This window comes from Tachypleus tridentatus, chromosome 13 (genome assembly GCF_004210375.1).
Source record: "Tachypleus tridentatus isolate NWPU-2018 chromosome 13, ASM421037v1, whole genome shotgun sequence".
Classification (NCBI taxonomy): Eukaryota; Metazoa; Arthropoda; class Merostomata; order Xiphosura; family Limulidae; genus Tachypleus; species Tachypleus tridentatus.
In genome coordinates this window covers 271945174-271970693 of record NC_134837.1, presented here as the reverse complement: position 1 = coordinate 271970693, position 25520 = coordinate 271945174, and the positions used below count along the sequence as shown (strand labels likewise).

The following is a 25520-nucleotide window of genomic DNA, read 5'->3' as shown; positions in this document are numbered from 1 at the left end:
TGTAAATTGAGTTATGTGAAGCTGGGTCATTTGGACAATAATAGTGAACCAAACGACCATTCAAACAAGAAAGTGTCTGAAATTTTGGAATACTTTCGTTTTACGAGCTTCATTTAGGATAAATTAAATCACCTAAATTATTTAAGTAGAATAAAAAAATCCAGTTTTTTCTTTGGAAAAAGACCACCTTCATACTCTGTGATGCAAGCCACACCCCTAACTGATGTATTCAGGTCTTGACAGAAAACATTCTTCGTAATGATTCATCATTTCCTTTAATGTTTACATACGACAAGAACATCAAGAAATATCACAAGTGACCAAACTAGTTCATTATAAATAATATATCATTTTACCATCACGGTTTGAAATCCTTTTGTTTCTTTCGGACTTCATTACTGACAAAATTACATCCTTTTGGTAATCAGTCATTTTATTAATAAGTTTTAAAAACAAAAACTGTAGAACTAAGAAATATTAATATGTGTGTGTGTGTGTGTTTTCTTATAGCAAAACCACATCGGGCTGAGACCACCGAGGGAAATCAAACCCCTGATTTTAGAACAATTAAGGTACACAGATCGATCCTGTTTTCCACTTTTAGGATCACAACATATAGACCTTCGTGGAAACTATATTTGTTCTGTAGCATTTATAAAAAAACAAACTTGTACTGATGAAGTTGTGGTTATCAAAACTTCTTTTAAAGGTTGTGTTTATTTTCCAAAACTTTCATGCGTGTAGATTAGCGCAAGATTTGTATAGCTTTTCTTTCCCTAAAAACACCCGTTACTTGGAATTCAGATACAGATGTTATTAATTTTTAACTACTTACCATCGGGAAGGTAACCAATCAGCAGCACCCGCCGCTGAAAGGGTATTGTCCAGCTTGGAATCGAATAAGGCGATTGACTGTCACTCTTATAGTGCTTATTTCTTGAATTTCGCGTAAAGGTACTTGAGAGCTATTTCCACAAGCCGTTCCTAATTTAGCATTAAGAGACTAGAAGGTAGCTAATTTACATCACCCACTGCCAATACTTAGGGTCTTGGGCTTTATTAAACAAACAGTGGGATTGACCGTGAATAAGGCTCCCTACGACTAATAGGGCGAAATTGTTCGGTGATTAGAAGTTAATTTGGACCTGCCACTAAATCAAGCGTCGTAACCAGCACGTCATGCCAGACTTCTCTCTTGGTAATATTGCCCAACCAAGATATAACAGTATTGGAACAATATTTTCATTATCAGACTATTGTGAATTATAACTAGTTTAAGAAAACAAAGCTGATATTCTTATGCATACAAAAATATAGAAAATGTTACGTAATAGGAGACGGGGAATAAATAAGGGAAGATAACTCCTCAAGAATACGCTTTAAAACTACATTAGGATGTAAATTGGTGTATTTCGTTAAAAACAAATCTACACAATGGGCCATCTGTGCTGCACCACCACGGACATCGAAACCGTTTTTGGGTGGTTTTTGTTGCGTTACAGGCTTTCAGACTTGCCACCGAGCCACTGGGGCGCTGCAAGATGGCTATACAATTTAATGATTGTTTGTTTGTTTGTAGGCTCAAGCCTACCAAGATGGCACTCACCAAATAAACCGTTTGTTAGTATTACACATCACATATCAACAAGCACTTATTTGCGAGGTGTTACACATGCTACGAACTAATTTAGTATGTCTATCGTATACTAGCTGGTTTTGTGAGCCTTGGTGTTACCCGAAAGGCCTCCTCGGCACTAGATATAGTGTGGTTAACATCATTGCATTCTTCTTTACTTTCACTCACAAGTTCTTGTAATTAGGAAGGGTTTGAAAGGTTGTCAAACGTTTACTCCAGGTAGGACGTCTTTAACAGCTCAGTGTTGTTAATGGAAGACAGGTTATCTTCTCTACAATCATGACTGAATGGTAATTTCTGAGTTACTATAACAAGATGAATAACTGCAGTCATATTCTGGAGAAGTGTTTAGCAATACGTCATTTTGTCGTTTCTCCAGTCGTTAATTTTACTTTCCTACTTACTTTTCTTGATCCATTTGAGCAAGGTAACTTCAGAATGTGTGAAACTTACCAGTTACCTGAACCACATGGTAGTGGTTCTTTGTCCACTGATGTACTTAAGGTTGTCACTCTGTCAGGAAGGCTGTTGGATGTTGAGGAGATTCATGGTGACTTGTGTTTTCGCATTAAGTATGGTGATTATCTTTTGATATGATATATTCTTTGGAATGTCTTCCTAATATATACCAAACTCTGTAAACATACAGAAACAAAGTTATGGAAAAAAAGTACTGTGAATTTTATTCAAAACTCACTGAACCAACACACAAACCGCCAAGTTTCAGGATCGTGTAATTCCTAAATCTGGAAGGTTGTTTTACTAAAACACAACCCAAGACTCATAGAAACTATAACGTATCAAAGGAAAAATACAAAAGAAAAAACACAAAATCTAAAAATTATAGTGACCAATTCGAAACCATTACTATATTATTTATAATTTATGTGTAATAAATATCATACAACATCCAGAAAGTGACGATTCACATAGATATTAATATCATGCGAATAAAAATAACCAAACAAAAAAAGTTATTCATTACCACTTATATTGTCTTCCGTTAGGCTATGTACCCAGGATCAAGAATGTAAATTGCGCTCAGAACTGTACATGCTATCTGTATAAGCTGTCCCTAATTTTTAACTGATGTACTAGAGGGAGGGCAGCTAGTCATCACAACCCACTGACAACGCTTGGGCTACTCCTTTATCAATGAATAATGGGATTGACTGAGCTTTATAACGTTCCCACGGCTAAAAGAGCGAGCATATTTGAGGGGACAGAGAATTGGACTTAAGCTACTGTAACCGAATGGTGAGACCTATCCGTCACTCACTATTCCAATTGTTTTGTTTTCGGAAATGGACCACGAGTCATGAATCACTGGATTTACAGTTCGAAAATGTTACAAACAAGGCTACACCGGGCACACTCCTCATAAGAAAGCTATCGATAACATATTCAAGTGGCCTGGCATAGCCAAGCGTGTTAAGGCATGCGACTCGTAATCTGAGGGGCGCGGGTTCGCGCTAAACATGCTCGCCCTCCCAGCCGTGGGGGGCGTATAACGTTACGGTCAATCCCACTATTCGTTGTTAAAATAGTAGCCCAGGAGTTGGCGGTGGGTGGTGATGACTAGCTGTCTTCCCTCTAGCCTTACACTGCTAAATTAGGAACGGCTAGCACAGATAGCCCTCGAGTAGCTTTGTGCGAAATTCCAAAACAAACAAACAAACATATTCAAGTACATGCATAAGTATATCCTACAACCAGTAATTTCAATCAGATTCTGAAATAAATCTAGCCAGTGACAACGACAAACAGGGGGGATAACTGCTGTGTTCACTGAGGGGAATCAAACCTCCGAGTTTAGTATTGTAAATCCAAAGACTCGTCGCTGTCTCCCCGAAATACCCGAAAAAAACAAAGAGATTCATAATGAATGCAAATTAAATGTTGGAAAAGGAATTTAACACGTCATAGCTCCCTTGAAGCCAAACAACACATAACAACTCCGTGATCTATGATCATGTTGTAATACTTCGCAACTTATGACTAATATCTTTCTTTATCCATTCTATGAGCTGTTGCAAGTTCTGACCATTGTCCCTTTCTACGCCTTCCATAATATTTTGAAAGTTTTGACCATTGTAAGTAGTCGGCAGTCAATGAGCAATCCTGCCATAACATATTGAAACTTTTCGGCTACTTTGCTAACGAATAATGGAATTGAGCGACACGTTATAACGCTCACAAGGCTGTAAGAACGAGCATGTTCATTGACGTGGATTTTAATCCACGACTTACACATTGCGAGTCGAGAGTCCTAATCATCAAGCCAAATCTGTGCTGTTCTTACCGCGAGTATCGAAAGTGTAGTTTTAATGTTACAACCTTTCCACTGGGCCACGAGGGCCTTTAACGGAAATATGTGAAAATTACATTTCATTAGTATGTATATACAGATGCAATGTTCTACATCAGGAGTTTCCAACTTAAGAGTGCTCGAAAGCCACAACTATATTCACGAGACTAGTGACGGGCGGCATTATATTTTGTCAAATTAGGAATTGTTGGTGTGTTACGTAATGCAAAATAAAGAGTAATCCATCGTGGGATTAATTTATGTCCTTTTAACATAAGTTACGATTATGGAAGGAGTTGATCTGAATGTGACTTACTTTATGTCACATGATATGTGGACGGGCATATTTGTGAAAAAGATGTATTTCACTTTGAAAATAAAAGGAAAATGTAATTTAGACATCTTAAATCATGTAATAAATAAATTTAATGAAAAAATGCTGCATATAAAAGAAACTAGAATAACAAACAATCTATGATATTTAACGTAGTAAGAACATAAAATTTTGAATGTGAACTTTGAGGTTCGCTCAGTAGCACTGACCAAATCGGGTATGTTGACATGGAGTTCTGTCGTTGCTAGTCTTAGGAGGTGAAGCAGAGAAGAATCCGTGAGGCGACTTCTGTTGTGGATTTAAATGAATTTCATCGTAGAGTGCACACTTTCACATATGTATGTGCTACCAAACATTGATGTCCAAAAGCAGATTTGGAAATCGATTTTTTTTTAAAGTAGTTAAAAGAAATCTGGTCCTTTTTCTTGTCTTGTTTGCAAAAATGGATCAGCTTGGAAATCACATAATTCAAGTTGTACGTCAGCTTGTTGACATTTAACGTGTCAACACAAAGAGGATTATTGAACAGTTCTATCCTGCATTTTAGTATTTCAAATTCTTCGAATCTTGCGTTAAACTCATCTACGATATCTTCAATATTTACACAAAGTTCTGAAAAATCAAGCGGCTCGTCATCTTTGAACTGTTCTCTTAATTGCTGATAACTTGGAAAGTGGGCCAAGTTGTTGTTTTCTAAACAAACTTTGAAAATTCTTAACTTATTTCGAAACTCATTTTTGTTTCCCATTAAATTCGAAACCATCTAGTTCCGTACCTGGGGCTACAGTTTGTGATAATTAAGGTGAGTGGTGATGTCCGTGAAAAAAGCCAGTTGTGTCAGACTATCCTTAATTTTGAGCTCTTCTTCCAATTGTATTGTATCCGATGAAACAAACTGATCGAAGAATGCAGAGATTTCTTTCCTTATTCCAAAGAATCGTTTAAGACACTTTCCGGCACTGTGCCACGTTCCTTGGTTGTAAAGAGCCACATCTCCATATTCTGCCTTCATATCCTCCAAAAACTGCTGCCCCCGGCTAGTACAGCGGTATGTCTCCGGATTTACAACGCTAAAATCAGGCGTTTGATTCCATCGGTGGGCTTAAACAAATAAACACACACACAAAATTTATTTCGACGTCACTGTGGCTTAGTTGGATAAAGCGCCTATCTAGTAAACAGCAGATCGCGAGTTCGATTCTCGCCGGTACCTTTAAAACAGTTTATTAAATTAACTTCATTTATGGTTCGGCATTGTTGATTTGATTTTGCATTTAATATATATGAATAAGTAATAATGAGTAATTTTTTTATTAATTATTTTTATATTTCGTGAGGACTTAAATAGCCGCCCTGCATGGCCAAGCGTGTTAAGGCGTTCGACTCATAACCCGAGGGTCGCGGGTTCGAATCCCGGTCGCACCAAACATGCTCGCCCTCCCAACCGTGGGGGCGTTATAATGTGACGGTCAACCCCACTATTCGTTGGTAAAAGAGTAGCCCAAGAGTTGGCGGTGGTTGGTGATGACTAGCTGCATTCCCTCTTACACTGCTAAATTAGGGACGGCTAGCGCAGATAGCCTCGAGTAGCTTTGCGCGAAATTCAAAAAACTGCTTCAGCTGCCGATGTAAAAGAGCTTTGTTTTGTCATGTTAAAACTTCGTTTTGTTTCACTGATTTCCCACACAAAGCTCCTTGATGAATAACACAATGAAATGTTGCACAAGTTACTTCATTTTCCCTAAGAAAACCAACAAAGCCTAATTTTTTTTCCAGTCACCGCAGGCGCGCCATCTGTCATTATTGCTGAACATTTATTGAAACCTCCGATTTTATCAACTGAATGTTTCACAGCCTCGATGATATCCTTTCCTTTGTGAACCCATGAAGAGCACATAATTCAATAATTCCTCTTTCGTTGAAAAATCTTCACGAATAATGAGTAAAAATATTAATAGAAGACTTACATCTGCTTGATCAGTACTTTCGTCAAGACAAACCGAGAAATAAGAGCTTTTTTCAACCAATCTAACAAGTTAGTTTTCTAATTGTTCACCCATATCAGTGACATTTCTTTGTATGGTCTGGTGGTGAAGCGGCACTGATTCAAAGTTCTCAGTAATTGTGGCATCCCTAAATGCCTCTGCCATTTCAACAACACATTTCTTCACTAAACTGTCACCAATAAAATGTTTCTTTGCTCTTGCAAGTTCAAGAGAAACGATGTGCAAAGCATTCAAATCAGATGTCTGGCTTTCTGACAACTAGCTAAACATACTCGTTTGTTGTTTTAATTTCTTGCTGAAATCCGCAATCTGAACTTTTCGAGTTTCTCTTTCATATTTTTTTACACTGTTATTAGTGCATCGTTGAATAATGCCTGTTCACATTAAATCATTTGGTTACTGATATAATTTACATACAAACCAAACGCTGCAACTTGCTGTTATTGTTTGTAATTAAATAATCAACTTCCCAACATTCTTGGTACACTCTGTTTACACTGTCAATCTTACGTTTCTTAAACATTTTGCTCATGTTTATATTCACCACGGAACTGAACAGTGATAATTTACAACACCTCAACCTTCGCAACAACAAACAGACAGACTGGCAAAAGCCACCAGCAGGGCAAGTTCATTTTGTCTAGCAGAGGGAATGATGGTATAATACGTCGAGGTGAATGTGATATAAGTTAGAAGCTATTACTATCAGGTTATTACTGTAAAATTATAGAGACATAAGTAATAAACATATAGGTGCACACAAAATAAATTTTAAAATTTCATTAGTGAATGTTAGTTGGAGCTTTTATATATTTTTACCTCGCAAGTCAGAATTTTTCATTTCTTCACCATGAAAAAAATATTATAAAAGTAGGTTATTTTTCAATAGACCTTCGCGGGCCACACAAAACCATGCCGCGGTCCCTCTATTGGAAATTCCTGTTCCAGACGATGAATGTCAGTTTTCACACCCTTTTGTTCACATATTAAAAAATGAATATCGGTCAACTTGCAACAACAGCGAACAAAAAGTAAAACGGGTGTAGCACAATAATTATAACGAATAGAAACGATTCTCATCTACTTACAAACTTTTGGAAACATTCGTATCCAAGCAACATGAGCCCAGCGTAATTCGTTTGGCATTTAATTCTGCTAATATTTCAATGGCTTTTCTTCAGAATACACAAGTCAGAGTAGTTACATCTTGGTACTTTCGAAACCAGACATGGTTTCGCCATTCATGTTTCTAAAGTATACGCAATGAACATGTAAACAGACGGCAGAAATTGAATAATTAACTAGAACAAATAGTTCTACTTTTGCTTACTAGATGACAGCACTTACTCAAGAAATACTCTGGTACTGAGAATTATAACCTTTTTTTTAGAGAAGGTATTAGTGGAATATTTCGTTGTTTGTCTGAACCTTAAAATAAGTAACCAATGTTGTCCGTTTCTCCTTCTTGCTCTTTCACAAGGAAAAATTCAGCTAGAGGTAACATCGGTCATTTCCCTAATATCAGGTTTAATTATTGAAAGTTACATTATAATTGATAACGTAGCTTGATAAATATATATATATTTAATTAATGGAACTCAGGTAATTAATTTAACAAATCTGTCCCTGGGATTCTACTAAGACAAAAGAACTTCCTGCTCTGTATCCGTTACATCTTCACAATTGAAGACAGGATTACAGGGAGCTCACATTCTGATTAAGAGCTGGTTTTCTTAGCTTATTGACAAGATATTGATATTTACAAGATGGAATGAAGAAAGATTCGTAAGAAACCGGAGACAAGCACAACATCAAATTCATTTATTCAGTGGTTGGTAATACTACTGGTGTGGTAGATTTTAGCAGTTAGACTGCAGAATTATGGATATAACATGCAATATTCCAGTTCAGATTTTGCTCTGTGGTACTAAGAATATATTTTTACATGTTCCCTCTCTTACCATATATATATATATGTGTGTGTGTGTGTGTGTACACTTAAGTTCCATCACACTTTTTTTCATTTTAAGCTTGTTTGCTTAGAGATCATCAAATCACCTTTCATACACTCTTTCGTTGATATCATAATTCCAAATTAATATGTACATTGGTTTATAAGAAGTGATCAAGTTTTCTTCGAAAGTTATTGTTCATGAATGACCTACAATTAACCTTCCTAAAAATCAGAACTTACTAAAAATATCAGTATTTAAGATTACATTATACACGGAAAATAATCTATCTGTCACTCTGTATCTCATAAACAATAAGTGATGGAAAAAAAAAATTCAAGAGTTCATTAGAAGAAAATTATTAATTTTCTTTCTATTTCTAAAATTTAACATCAACCCGTCAGTATTTGAATGTGCTGAACGGTTAATCTAAGATGAGACTTAGAAACAATTTTTTTTCACTTTTTGTGAAAGAATTTTATGAAGAAACGGGGCTCCCTCTGTTGACTGACTAAAAGAAATATTTCCGAGACAGGAGTAGCAGCATCAAGTAATATACAGAAAGGAATATATTTGAGTATATATTTGTTACTGTTCGATTTATATATTTTTTTCATGTAAGTATAATATACGTATATGATTTTATTATACTATGTTTAATAAATTTAATTTCTCCTTTGACACTTTTTTATAGATGACAACTGTTAAAAAGCGCTCAGTAAAATGACAAGTAATGGTGGCATCCATCAGAAAAAACTCCCAACAGCTAAGCACTCCAATGCGCTAAATGGACATATTGTAACGAAAACCAAAGATTTTTGCTAATAACATATTGTATTTAGTCTCGTTTGCTTAAAAACAATGTAATTTTTCGTTATGAAAATAACACATGGAATGACAAAAGATGGCTGAAAAAGGCTCAAAATATAATCACATTCAATGTGTTTTGATCCATGGAATTAGGTTCTCTGTACCTTCTGTATTTATTCATCAGTAAGTTTATACAAATTACTGTTGAATTCTTTCAATTGGTATCTGCTAGTTTGGAAATATTCACCCACTAGTTTCTTAACTCTAATTTCAACTTGTCTTTCTTTTCACAAAACCAATATCTAAATCTTTCATTCTATATGAAATCTGTTAGTTAAAAATGGAATTAAATCAATTTGGTGTTTTTTGCTAGAGATATACAAGTAAAGCTACACATTGGTTATTAATACTAGCTGTCTTTAATTAGAAACTGACAGGCTGAACAGTGAGCAGCTAGTGAAAAGTAGCCAACTCTTTGGCTATTCTAACTACATAATGCGATTTGGCTATTGCTCTTATAATACACCCAAATTTGCTAAAATGTAGAGTATAATCTAGTGTAGTAACAATATAGTAATTGAAACCCTTATATTCTCAACCTGGCATGCTAGTTACTAGGAGAAACAATTTGGAAATATTTCTTGATGTCAAGAAACCCACTTGAAATACAAATGTATCTCAGAACTGCCGGTATGGGTATTAACGTTTTTGTTTTGTTTTGAATTTCACACAAAGCTGTACTTGGGCTATTTGTGCTAGCCATTCCTAACTTAGCAACATAAGACTAGAGGGAAGGCAGCTAGTCATCACCATCAACTGCCAATTCTTTTACCAACGAAGTGGAATTGACCATCACATTATAATGCCCCCATGGCTGAAAGGGCAAGGATGTTTGGTGCGACCTGTATTCGAATCCACGATCCTCAGATTATGAGTCGAATGCCTTAACCCATCTCTGAATAAATGCTAATCTCTAAAGTTAAAGTCAGACACAAATGTATATTTTTTATTCCAAAACTGACAATTTATTTTCTGAAAGATGTTTGCAATACATGAATGTATTTACAAAATGTACGTGAAACTTCATTGAATGGTAGTTTGAAATAATTTGACGCACAATATAGTATCTTCTAAACTGTTAGACCATCCCACACATTTTTACAGTTTTATTTCACCACCTTCTATCTCTTCTCCTGTTATCGTATCTACCCCAATCTTCTGAGTCTCTGTACCTTCTGCCATGTGGTTCACGACTTCTGTAATCATCTCTCATTCCTTCTCGTGGATTTCTTGAACCTGAATAGCTTCGCTCATGATGTCTGTAATGGTTTCTTTCACTTTCTCTCCACCTGTTCCTACCGTGATATCGATCTTGGTACCTGCAAATACAAGTCTACTTTTAGAAACAAGTACATGTACATAAAAGTTACCTTCAGTAAATGGCTTGTGCTATATGGATGTGTACTTAATAATATCACACATACAAAAGTTACCTTCAGAAAGCGGCTTGTGCTATATGGATATATATTTAATAATATCACATGTACAAAAGTTACCTTCAGTAAATGACTTCTGTTATACAAATATATATTTAATACCTTTTACACACAAATATGTAAATAAACCCGATGAAGAAGGAAACTGAATCGTGGGTTCTTTTAGTATTCTTTAGTTTTAGAATACAGAAATGTTTTATTTTATTAGTATCATATTGTAGGATAAGAGCAACTTAGAATGTCTCTTGGAATGTAATCTAACAGCACTGCCAATAAACATACAACAAAACAAACTGTACCAGTCTTCAGAAGATATACCTGGCCATCAACTTCTAGAAATTCAAACTCTTTAAAATACACTGAAGAAAAAAGCTAAGAAAATATCACCAATAAAATGCTTTTAGCTTTTAGTGTCTACAAAATGGCTCAAGGCAGGCTGTTTTATAATCAATAATGGAGATAAATGAGTGTTTTTGTTTTCTTACTGCATTGCAAAAAATTCTTACAGCACCCCTTAAGATTAATAAACATTTAGCAAGGATAGTATTACAATTAGCTTACATTGCATCCCTAAAAAAAAACAGTACAATTTATATTGTCAAATACAAATATTGTTAGTAACAGATAAACTGTCATTATTGTGCTGCACTGCATTTGTTAGGAATTTATAAGTACTCTCAAACATGCTGTTTACACAGAAAAACCAAATTATGTAAAATGATTTTGTTTATTATAAAATATATGTTATGGTAGTAAGACTAGAAATATGGTAACATGTACCAATTTTATTAATGAAAGATAAATGTGAACACAGTTTGATGCATAAATATTGGAAAAACATGACACCAATGAAACCTGGCCTTCAATGTACACATAAAAACCATCCTTTTAACAGCCACAAAATTAGGTAATAGCAGTTTTTAATATGATGGTAAAAAGTTGTATTAAAATGAAATTAAAAAAAAATATTTATGTATACTTCTGTATGTCACTATATCCACTGCCTTCTTCATGTTCAAAAAGACTTAACATTCTTTCTTATACTCTCTTTACTTCCTTTACTGTAAACCTCCAATGTAATTCCTAATATTGAAATTCCTTGAAAATACATTTTATGATTATAAGACCTCTACAGGTACTTGTCTTATACAATCACACAAATAGCTTATCAATTATTAAAATTCTGTGATTGATTAATGTAACAAGATAAGGTCAACACAATCCACCAGGGGCAGTGCAATTATTATTGAGATATTATCAATGTTAATAAGTAGAATATGGCAGACTTGTCACATATGACTACAAGGCTGTTGTAATAGGCTTCAAATATCTATTTTATTTCTAAGCATAATATATTTTAGATGTTAAGGAAAATGTGCAGTATTTTAAAAATGAAAGAGGCTGGTTAATTATTATGAAAGCTAGTTTTAAAAGCACAACTTTTAGTTTATTTTAACAAAAAGAGTCAGAGTTTAATATGTTTGTCATATTAAATGCTCTTCAAACTTCATGGATTACATTATGTAACAAAATTTTTTACTTTTCTTGAACCTGGACAGAAAGTGTTATTTCCCAATTGCTTATGCCTACAGTAAATGGAAGACCTATTTGTCTCTTCAAACTTTGCTTTTGTGACCTGGGAGCATATAACAAAAATATGATGGCAAACTATATTTGGAGGCTGATACATCAAAGTGACTTACATTACAGTTGCAAATCTCCAAAAAGTACTCACTTCCAAACAATTTTGTTCAACTCCAGTATAAATACATGTAAATCTTGATTCATGTTGTTTTATTCAGACGTCATGTAAGTTTGCCCATTTTTACATAGAAAATAGGTTAATTTCTAAGTTTCATTATGTAGGTCACAAAAGCAAAGTTTGATGGGAATAATGGCCATTTTCTGTACTTTTACAACATAAACAATTAAGAAATAACACATACTATCCATGAACAACATGTGTTACATAGTGTTACCAGCTAAATCAGGATTCACTCACCTGCTAAATAACTTTCCTTATCAAGACAGAACTACAAGTGATACTGAATGCAATTTTTGTACTTCACACAAATTCTTCATTTTATTTAAAATGTTTCAAATTTACAGTGAACTTCTAACACATAACACCAACATTCCGTGAACTTCTAACACATAACACCAACATTCCCATTTCCATTTTTTTTTTATAAAGACATTTTTAGTTCTCTTTCATTTAATATGATGGGCATCTTCATGTACAACATTTTAGAATTATGTTTCTTTTTTAAATTAAACTGTGCACAGAAATATATTAAATGTAGTTAAAACATGTAGGAAGCTTAAAATACAGTTAATGTTTACTGAGTTTCTAGCTACAAATTTTCACAAGACTACACTATTAAAACTACTGAATGTTTGTTAATGAAACAGTACTCTGTTGGTTATTACACATCAAAGGTTGCTAAGCATACCATTCTAAGATTTGTTCTGGATGCTACTGTTGTAACTGAATCTTATAAATATTTACCGATATAATATGGGATGCTGCATGACTTATCAAAATTTTTTATTAAGTGAAATGATATGCTACAGTCTATCTTGGCTGTGCCAGCCACAGGTGCTAAAAGACCTGGTTATTTAGCATTATAAGACATTGTTTCTCACACAATTGCATGACAGAAACATAATTTTATATTTTTCCCTCCTCAAGCAATTTTCAAGAAAAGAAGTAAAAAGGGTATTATATATCTAATTCATAATTTGAATACTTTGTTCTATTTATACAAAATATAGCTTCCATGTTCTCAAAATTAAAAAATTAAGATAAATATTAGATTTTATGGCCATTTAAATATATATTTAAACTTGCACTGACATTTGAGTTATCTGCTACAGTGGGTGCTGGCATTCACAGTAAAAACCTACAAAGTAAAATAATATCACACATGGCAGTGTGAAGCAAGAGAAAATGGAAGGAAGGGGCCTTGGTATCAAGCAGATCAAGGCTAAAGTAGTCAGAGATGTCAAATGAAAGGGACCAAGAAGGATAGTAACATGGAAATCTGAGGCCCACAAAGAGATACAAAGAAAAAGTAAGATCAAACCTGTTAAAAAACAACACAAAAACAAACAACAGACAGAACTGAAGCATGAGGAATACATAACCATCAGATGGAGGTGGGAGTTCAGAAGGGTAGCAAGGTATTATCAAGAGGGATGTTTCCAATCTAGAGTAATCCTCATGGAAGATGCACAAGAGCATGCCAAAATGAAAAAGGGTTCTAGAAAAGATAGAAACTTCAATTTGGAAGAACTTCTCATACAGGAAGTGAAAAAAGGGTAAAACCTGGTGACCATATACACCATAATTTACAAAAAGCAAAACCCAACAAAACAGGCTGAACTAGTGACAAAGTAAAAACTGTTCAAAAGAGGTAGTTTGCCAATAGGGTTAGAGCTCATAGCAAACAATGCAAATGGGCACAGAAGTGTGTAGCTAATGCCCTTGGAACAAGAGCAATCAGGTTGAGCAAGAAAATGCTAGGAGAAATAAGATCAGGTGCTCTGCCAGCAGCAGGAAGAGGGCGAACAAGTTTGACAAAGAATATGAAGGTCAGGAACCTGCTCTTATGAAAATGTAACTCAATCAGAGAGAGAGGGATTGTAGTAGGGAGACATCTGGTTTTAGAGGTGGTAAGTAAAGGTTATGGCATGGTCCAACCACTGTAATCAATCTTAGATGAGAGGCTCAAAAAAAAAAGACAAAAGACCCCAAGAAAATAAAATCAGGGTCTCCAAGGTTCACAATAAAATATACATGAGGACATGCCCCAAAGGAAACAGTAGTTCTTGAGAAGCCTGAAACCTCAGTTGGAAAAGAACCTCTCATACTAGGAGGGAACAAAAAGAGTAATATCTGGTGGCCAAATGTGCTATAGACTGAAATTGGTTGGGACACAAGGACACCCACAAAGTAGCCAATATTTAGGGAATGTGAGAATGGACTTAAAATTTGAGATATAAGCCTTCCCTCATGTTACACACATAACTACTAAGCAACTACTGTAAAAGAGAAACATTTGAAAATGAGTTAACAGTTATAATGCAGACCATGGGTTAAAGACACATGACAAGCAAAAGCCCTCACTACCAATTAAAACAAGAGGGGCTGAAAGAAAAAAGTAAGGAAAAGGTAGAAACAAACAAACAAACAAAATGGCAGACAAAACAGAGAGGATGGGATGAGGGAGAAAAACTAGGAAGATGCCTGACACACTGACCAGATCATAAGTAGGAAAAAGTAATAAAGAGGAGTGGAGAAAGAGATTAAGTTACAGAAATAAAGAAACAGCTGTTAGCAGAAATTGAGACCAACAGCAGGAGAAAAAATAAGCACAAGAGAATAATAAGTGTATGACAGTCACTGACAAGAGAAATAAGAAACAACTGCTGGTAGAGACAAGAAACAGGGGATAGTGTAGAATCAGGGATGGAAAGGTAAGAAGGAGACATATCTAGACAAGGAATAGGAGGTAAATGGCAAAGTCAAACATGAAGGAAGAACAAATGTGGGAATGATGACAGAAGCAGTATAATATCAGTCCAGACCACTGTGGGGGAAAATAAAAGCGAAAAAGTATCTGGCCAAAAAAAACCGGGGGATTAACTAGTAATATTTTCACAGTAAAGAAGTGGAACAGTAAAGAGGAATGTAATTTGATCCAACATGTCCCAACAGCAGTGGAATAAAATAATGAAAGATAACACAGAAGAGAGTACAACAGGTCAAATGCTAAAGAAAATGAGCACCTACAGAAATAGAAGAATTGCTTTAGGTGAAAGTTGGAAGAAGAAGGAATACAAAAGTGACAAAAAGGTGCCCAAATAAGAAGGTATACAGTGAAATAAAGGGTAAGAGGTTCAATCCCCAAGGTGGTCAGAAAGATACAACTGACAGGATATTGGGAAAAGAAAGAAGAACAATGACAAATACAGCCACAAGTAGTAGTCACTGGAATGGGGAGAATTATGCATCTAGGTGTGAAAAAGAAGTTATATGATGAAGGAAACAACATAAATCCCAAGAGAAAGCAATGAGATAAAGCAAGATACACCTAATAATGTCGTAGGACATGAGATATAATACAAAATACAGGCAAAAGAAAAGAGCATAACTAAGAAAGAAATTCGAAATCAATGGTAAAGTTAAGGGTAAAGACAAATTCAGTTAAGGTCATAGTGCAAGAGATAATTCTGAGTAAAGAGAAAGAAATTCACCTGAGAAGATGGCAGGAGGAAATCCATTAAATGTATGACAAACCACATCACATTGAAGATTGGCTACCATGACCCTGACACTTAAAATATCTCCAAAAGCCACACTTGAAACAAGGCATAAGTTTGAACAACATCCCACACTCATAACAAAGTCAGAGTTCTATTAACAATTCAAATCTCAATAAATGTAACACAGACAAGAGATTTAAACACATGTGGTGAATAATGTGCCAATAAAAAAATGAAGATTCACAGATGCACAGATGCACACAGGGGAGTTTGTGAACATGGAGAAATGTTGTCCTCCAGTCAAAGGATGGCTTTTGTCAAATAATATCATCATCATAGGGTGGTGCATATGTATATAAAATCATGTTCAGTTAAGTGGGTGTTTACAAAAGGCTACTGTCAAAATGCACAATCACAAGGGGAGATAGCTGATCTGCATGTGGAGGTATCACCTTGAAATTTAATATTTTTGAGTTCACCTGGTATTTCGTAACTTCTAAAGTTAATATTTACACCTCTAATTCTAAGAACTCTAAATTAGAAGTAAAGAAGGTGGTCACAATATGTCAGTCACACTGTACATGACATACCCAGTGCTGAAGACTGGTGAGGCCCTCCACCCAACACCATGCCTCCTGAAAACTGCTGGGATATGAAACACATTAGTGTTAAAATACTGCATGAACACTGAACTGTTTATGCATACTAGATTAAAGGGAGAGATGCACCTTTATCAGTTTTGTATGCAGTCATTTTCAGTTCAGGATTACAGTATGTATTAACCCCTTTTGCATTCAAAATTGTATGAATTTATGTCAATAAGTTTACAAATATTGCATATAATAATTTAAACTTTAATATTATATGAGTTATTCTCAATCTAAAATTTCATATTAAAAGAGCACATAAATATAGATTTTAGCAAATCCCATGGTATGTTGAATACAGCATTGTTTAAAATTAGATGTTTGTGATGTCAAAATACTAAATCTAAATTTTGTACAAATTAAGAACTCAAATTACCAATATTAACAAGCTAGAATATAAAAATAAGAACCTATCTTTTTATTTTGCTGACATATGGCTCCGCATTACTGAATCACACATCGTGGCCCATTCACCTCTTTCTGTTCTTGAAAATGGCCCCTTATATAAACTTACTTTAATGTATGAAATGTGAATAACTGATTGATAGCTTTTATTTTAACCTTTGAAAAGGCTACCACATTCTTTAAAACCTAGATTTCAAAAGGTGGGTGTAATGATGCTTTGGTCTGCTGAAAGTTCCATACTTTTTTTAAATCTAAATACAGCTTAATTACTTAGTGTAATAAATTATAGTGGAATTCTATGGTATCAGTGTAGTTATTTATGATTTTTGGTTATTCAACTGTACATATAAAACTTTTGTTTGATATCCTCTACATGCAAAATTTTAAAGGCTTAGCAAACTATGTTCAGCAGCAACTGAGTTCAAATATCATAGCTATAAGAAACAGTTGTTTGCTTTACTCATTTATTTACTGTTCTATATTTTATATAATAAGTTTAATAACTTATTTCTAAATAGTAATAATCTACATAAATATATAATATATAAAATGTGACTGTATATTACAAAATAATTGTCCACTAAAACAGAAGACTAACTGTCAGTTTTATATTACTGGATACATAACATGACTGTAAGGCTAATGTAATAGAATACAAGTGTATATATATATACCAATATGAGACTTAAAGTACTTGACTAAACATTTGTATTTTTTGTGTTATAATATGTAGTCAATCTAGCATGAATAAAGCATAATTTATATTTATCTCCCCTTTTCTTTTATAATGATTACAAGATTGGTCAAGTGCCAGACCCACACAGTTAGGGAAGAGAAATAAAATCTTATTGAAAACAAACAACTCAAATGTATTTTGGAGGTTTTGAAGATTATGCTTATTTGAGATTTTGTGAGATGAAGAACTGCTTTTTTTAATAACATGAAATCACTTTGCACCCAGACTATTAATGAAACATACTCAATATTTTCATAAACAAATATTTAGTAAAAATTTCTTTACAAAATCTGATTTTTGCATTACAAAAAACTTGTAATCTTTACTAAAGACTTCTAAATTTTGTAAAGATACACATACTGTATCTAAAGTTATTGTGCAAGTATTTAATGTGTGCAAATGTGTAGAAGAACGTGAATATATTATAGCAAGCTTCTTGTGAAAGGGTTAATATTTTAGGACATCTACATATATTTTGTATACATAAAGTCAAGAACTCAACACTCAGCTGAATATTGAGATTTTACCTACAATCACAATAAACCATCTTTTTTTTACATCATGGCTTTTGTTACAACACAAAAGTCCTTTGTAAAAAGTGTGAATACTTTTACAATATATAAACAAATGGCATCCATCAGAGACTTATATGAAGGTGCTCCTCTGAAGTTGTAGTGGGAAAGCCCTATAAGGTAAAAAATTCTGTTATGTTATGTTATATGTCTGCTAAAATATTATATCAAGTGTATGAATATCAGTTTTGAGGCTTTTAATTACATTCTAAATAAAATATGGAAAAATACAATGTGGACAACTAATGCTACATATCTTTTTCAGACATGGCAATCATCATGGATATAAAGGTGAATGGAATTAATAAAATTAGTCCCCAACCACAAGTACAAAATTATGGTGAAGTAAGTGGTTTATTAAATAACATGTATATTAATAGGTCATGATACTAACTAGTTGTCTTTTCTAGAAGAATATGCTAGCAAAATTGAATTTAAATTAGAACTTGTTTTATAATAATAAAATATTCAGTTGAAGGAACTTAAACTGTTGTAATGAAATACAGTAATATAAGTAATTCTTGGCTGTTTTACTTAATAGAAATGTAATAGTTTCAGTGTCAACATGTTTCACAAGTTAGTTCCTGGAAAGTTTGTAGTTTAGTATCTCATGTTGATGATGTTATAACATCAATCTGTTATTCAAATCAACAGGTTAAATAACATACTAAAGAAATATGTAAACAGAATTAGTATCAAAATAACACCTATAATGAGAGCCCAACACACTCTACCATTGACAACAAGTTGTGTTACAGACAAAATTCCATGTGTTCCTAAATTTGCTAGAACCATACCTACCTACAAAGTGATGATCCTGATTGGGTTCAAAATTATCAGACTACATGTATTCTGTCTGCACATGTTAAATATTATGGAACATATTTTGTCTCAAACACACAAGATCCTCAGAAAGTTTTAATTTGGTTTTAGCAAACACTAGCTTATGAAAAGCATCTACTGGCAATCACTACAAAGATTACCGAGGCTTATGAACAAAGATCTGTTCTGCTTTGTGGCCTACAACTAAAAGGCATTTGACAGTGTAAATCATTAAATATTGTTGCATAAATGTGCTCCTTATGGCATATGAAGAAATATGCATATTTTAAATATGTATTCAAATAACAGGCAATGTTAAGCCATAGTTAATGGAACACAATACAGTCTTGGCAGTCTTCACTGTAGAATTCCTGAAGGCTCAACTCTTGGCTCCTCTTGTTTATTACTTATATGAAAGACTTACAGTATGTCCAACTGACAATTATTACATATATGAATGACTTACAGTATGTCCAACTGACAACTATTACTTATATGAAAGACTTACAATATGTCCAACTGACAATTAGTTATATACTGACATACAGTATGTCTAACTGACAATCATAACTTATATGAATGACTTACAGTATGTCCAACTGACAACTATTACTTATATGAAAGACTTACAGTATGTCCAACTGACAATTAGTTATATCAGTGACTTACAATATGATCTAACTGACAATCATAACTTATATGAATGACTTACAGTATGTCTAATTGACAATCATAACTTGTATAAATGACTTATAGTATGTCTAATTGACAATCATAACTTATATGCCAATGGCACTACTCTTTTAAAATGCCTTATCATTTTGCAGATTCTTTAAAACTCGAAACAAGGTACTGAAATCTAGTAAAAACTTGACTTATTGGCAACTACCTGGCTTTAAATATCAGTAAAATCAAATTATGACATTATATCTAGAGAAACTGATAAATGAGAACTTGATGTCTAATGCTGATTCATTAAATATTTTGGAGTGTTTATTCAAAGAAACCTCTAATGGGTTGAACAAATTTTAATGATTTCAAATAAACTTTAAGAGCTATTTACATCATGAAACGATGTAAGATTTTTTTTCCTGTATGGGTTGATCAGATATATTTTCCATTATTTATATTCCAATGATTTATTCTTTAAGTGTCTTGGGGCACAAATATTAGTGCTTTGAGACCGATTTAGATATCACAAAACAATTTTTGAGGCTTGTACTGGGTACATACTGTTCAACTGTTGCAAACAAATTCAAGGAATATGGTCTTTTCATTATTTATCAGGTTTGTACTTACCAAATCATCCGTAATGCTAAAGATATCAGTACTTTTCATTCTGAACTCAACTTGTTAATTTTTTCTACAGAAATCCATTACTCTTTACATCACCACAAAATTTTTCTGTCCAAGAAGCTTGCATTAGCTCTTAGTTCAAAGCACTTTTACTGTTTCCCTTCTGTTATTTTAAACTGAATGATCCCAAACATTTGGACTATATATAGTTTCAGATTATTCAAATTAAAAATTTGAGTTTTCAAATACTCTTCTATATGTGGATTAATGGCTATGTAAAATCTGTGTGTGTATGCTTTTGCTTACTCATCCTACCCAGCTGTAAACCTTGTAAAATGAATGACAAATACTCCATAAGTTGTGTACTTGTCCAATTACAAAGATAATTTTACATTATTTTCAATAACAATCAATTATCAGCACTTCAGTCACAACAGAATGTAGAAATATTAGTATTATAAAGAACAAACATTTTGAAACAGATCTCAAAGAGCTTCAACACTTTCATTATTCTCTCAATCAGAAATTTTGAATTTGTTGTCCACAGCTACCTTCAAGTGGTCTGTGGAAAGGAGCGACTACACAATGTTTAGGCCCCACTGCAATAAGCCACAATAAAAAACATTTCTGGTGAGCCAAGAACAAAAATTTTCGAGAACCACTTTATTATAGTATTTCTCATTTTCTATATTAGATCAACTTTCTAATCTTTTCCACCTGTTTTATAAACATTCAACTCATAGCAGTAATTATCATAATGTAACTTATAAACTATTCTCTAAAATCTAAATATAGAATAATATTAATTCAGAAAAAATTATTTCTAAAACTTTGTAATGTTTATACTACCTTAAAGGGATAAAAGGTTTATTAACTGAAAGACTCCTGAAAAGTCAGAAGTACTGTATTCTCTGTTGTTGAAGATGTTACTTTTTCCTCAAAATAAGTCTAAAAAATTTACCCTGCATCTTCCAGGCCAAAGGTTACATTGCTCATAGGCCTGAACCTAAGCCTAGAGGAAGCATTTTGATACTAGACAGTAATCAAACCTCTCTATATGATCCAGAATGAAATGTGCAAGTTATTTAGTATAAAATAACAAATAAATAAACAAGAACAGGTCACTGTACATATGTTGCTGTAATACCAGCACTCTTTTTAACTCCCAGTCTTAGAAAAATGTTATTACTGGTAATAATACATATATTCAGTGGTAATATATGGTATACACTTTCAAAGGTAGATATGGTAAGCATATAGCTAAAAAAAACAAGAATTTGGCAAGAGGATTCATGTAATGCAAGATTGATAGAAGTGATCCAACCTTATGTTTTCATTTTATTCAAAACTTAGCTAATCAAAATGGGTGTGTGTTTTTGATGCTTGGAAATACAGTATATTTTGGTTATGAACCAACACCATATATCTTCTGATTTTACATAAATTAAAGCACAGCAAATGAAAACAAATACTTTTTCCAGGCAAGTTTCAAATTTTATTGGTATTTAATTAACTATCCTTTTCCTCATTAATTGTGCTTATATTCTGCACTAGAAAAGCTTATTTATAGTTTTAATGTTTATGCAAATAAATATACACTGTATAAAACAAAATGATAAGTTAAAAATTTTTTATATCTGAAACAGGACTGTTCAGTTTGATTTTTAATTTCATGCAAAGCTACTCATGGGCTATCTGCACTAGCCATCCCTAATTTAGCAGTGTAAGACTAGAAGGAAAGCAGCTAGTCACCACACCACCAACTGTTGGGCTACTCTTTTACCAATGAATAGCAGGAATAACCATCACATTATAATGCCCCATGGCTAAAAGGGCGAGCATGTTTAGTGTGACATGGATTTGAAACTGCGACCCTCAGATTACGAGTCAAGTGCCTTAACCACCTGGCCATGCCGAGCCTAAAACTGGATGACTGATTTATGAAACAAGCTGTCAATTCACAATAGTGGAGATCAACACTTTAAGATGAGAATTAATGATTCATTGAAAAAAAAAATGGCTTTAAATTTTAACTTTCCTTTAGGGGTGATATGCAAAGACAATATTAAAAAAACATTTTTCAAATTAATGGTTGAAGCTCTTTCATAAATTTCATCAAAGTTTTTATGATGAATTTTGAGAGTCAACAGCTAAACTAAATTGTTCAATTCTTTCAAATACACTAATAAAATCTAAGGTCAAGAAATAAATGTCCCCAATTTTAAAAGCATTTTTCACATATTTTATTAACAATCTGAAATTATCATCACAATTTATATTTTAGCCAAACTGATTTTTCTTTGTAATTCATTCATGCACAACCTTTTAAAGTTATATCTAAAGTTTCACTGTAGGTTAAAACTTACATAATCCCTCTTATACTAAAATAAAAAAAAGTTCTTATTTGTACTTATTTCCACATTTTAACACTTACTATTATACCTACAAATTTAATACTTTGAAGTTTATCACATCTTACAGTAAAAATTTTATTCCTCCTTGTGGTTGGAATTACAAAATTTTAAAAAGTAAAATAAATTCCTTTTCACTTGACCTGAAATAACTAATAACAACATGACCACTGAGGTGTTTCCAAAGTTTCAAAGCAGAGGATCTGAGAAAAGATGAATTGTACCTTGAGAAATATATATGCAAATATGAACTGATAACTTTAAATAATGGATATATTCATAAAACTGTGTCAACAGTTCTGTTCCAAAACAAATATTCATATTTGTAGTGAATACAACACAAGTACTTGTAATAAGTGTTTAAGTAAAGGTTTGATAGATATAAATAATGATAAAAACATATCAGTATTATCTATAATTTATGTTATCAAGAGTATATTTGAAATAACATGCAGGTTTGAACAGATGAGGCACATGCTAAACATGGCTTACATTTTCAACCAACTGAAATCAACTTCTTGTCTGTACAGAACCCATTTTTCACATTATCACTACACAATCTATAGCTTGTGTAACTAATTGCTCCTGTTGGCATAACAATGTGTCGTTCGGGCTGCTTCAGCATGGTTTAATGAATGAAGTTATAGTTTCCTCATATGGGCATATTCAGTTCTGATTAAAAACTTTAGTAACACGTGATCTTTATTATACTCTCAAACTTATTACAATTAAAGCATAATTAACTATACATAACATGCTGAATTAGGAACATGGACAAGAAAATACTACACAAGGCAAGACTCACTTAACAAACAATTAATGCTAACAGGTTTGTCTTTGAGCAACTTTGAATTATCCTAGTGGTATTTATGTGAAATGACATCATTTCTTTCTTTTCTTAATAAATCCTTTTTTTTCCTTGTAATTTTACACACACCAAATCATGTAATCATGTTTTTAATGTTTCATATATTTCCTCATTTTATTTTCCATATGAAGTTAAGCCTGCTGATATTTTGAAATTAAATAATCATGGTGTTTGATGTCATAGACAAAGGTGGGGGTCTAAAACTTAAAAGTGGAACCCAAAGTCTGGGCTACATGCAACCTGAACAATATGGTAATTACAAAGTCAGATAACTTTCCTATAAATTTATAGCTAGATCTACCTAATATAGTACAGTAACAAGTTACAACTACAAACTGTTCTTGAAGTTCAATACAATTGTTTTTAAATATAATTCTTTGGTTCTTTTTACCAACCTTCTCACCACATAAAAGAAAAATAAGACATTAAACTGCTTAAAACATTTGCACTGAAATTGCTTAATAATACACATATGCGATATACATAACTAACTCATCTAAAGTTACTTAAATTACACTTACTCTCGTACAGGCTCTGCTTCCCAAGGATGCACACAAGGAGGATCAGGTAAAGGCTGATATTTCAATTTCATAAAATCTTCATCACTTTCCGTGTATCGGTCAGCAAAAAGTTTCTCAAATTCATTTAAACGTTTTTGCAGGATTTCAGAATTTTCCGAACTCCTCTTAGCTTTACTGTTACCTTCTTTTTTTTCGCAGTTTGCCGAACATGTACTAATATTACTCTTGTTTTCTTTTTCTTTTACTTGTTTAAGATTTTCTTCGCTACGAGACTTATCTTCTAAATTTACTGTCGCCATTTCAAATTATTTCATCAAATCACATTGTTTCTTAGCGCTACCTATGTTGTAAATTGCACTTGGTATAAGTCTAAACAATGTTATTAATTATTAATTTTGTAATATTCTGACATATTCTGCAAATTTTCAAAAAAGGTATTTCCATAGAGAAAAATTGAAGTGTTTTTGTCAACTTTTAATGAATATTCTTCAGAAAATATATATAAGAAATTCCGTACAAGATGTTTCAACGTTGCAACTTTAAAAAAATGTATGTATACAATTATTCTTAGCTTTGTTCAACATAAACTGAAATTTTTTACTATACATTCGTTACCGTAAATAAAATAATGTTTTTCCAAAATGTAAGTCTATTACATCATTATTTTATATTACAGCTTTGTCAAAACTACCCATTACCTACAAGTTAGTTAATACAGTTGAAATCAAATAAGAACACGCTAACCATTTAATTAATAAAACATTGAAACACGCATCTAAAGATCAGAATAATATTAAACATTCATGGATTTATTTACGAGATTTTTTAGTCATTTCAACTGGTCATATGGTTATCTAAATTGACGCAAAGATTATATTTTGAGTTTTATTTTTAATGCAAAGAAATCTGTAATGAACCGCTATATAATATCGAATAATAAATTAAGTATAATGCCGTAACACTATTCACATATGTAAGTTAATTTAACTTAATATAAGGTGAGTTAAAAGTACTCACAAACCCATAAATATTATATACACATTAATATTATAGCAGTTATTTTTGAATAGTTTTGATTGTTTAACCCATGCTGTGTTGATAAGTTTTGAATAACCAAACCTGTGCTTCATGTCAAAGGATATGGCAAATTATAGAATATTTTACTTACAGATTGTATTTTCAATCTTATCTTAAGAGAACACTACTATGCAATGTATTCTTCAACTTAAAACTATCTGAACAAACATAACTTATAACGGTAAGTAAATAACGTGTAAATTGATTGGGAAATTGTTAAAATAATAGGGTTTACGGAAGGGTACGTTATGCATGTGGAATACGTCATCAACTTTGTACCTATCGATACGTTTACAAATATCAATGCTCTTCTGTCCAAATAATATCAATATATACATATTACAATATCAAAATT

General features: G+C 32.9%; 1 protein-coding gene across 1 annotated transcript; it reads right to left on the bottom strand.

Moving 5' to 3' along the window:
* Positions 1-10048: 10048 nt before the first annotated feature.
* LOC143237284 (uncharacterized) lies at positions 10049-24421 on the bottom strand. The gene is made up of 2 exons (XM_076476361.1): positions 24089-24421; positions 10049-10425 (listed from the first exon to the last, which is right to left on the bottom strand). Exons 1-2 carry the CDS (start codon positions 24385-24387, stop codon positions 10218-10220), a joined length of 507 nt encoding a protein of 168 aa, XP_076332476.1. The 5' UTR covers positions 24388-24421; the 3' UTR covers positions 10049-10217.
* Positions 24422-25520: the final 1099 nt, after the last annotated feature.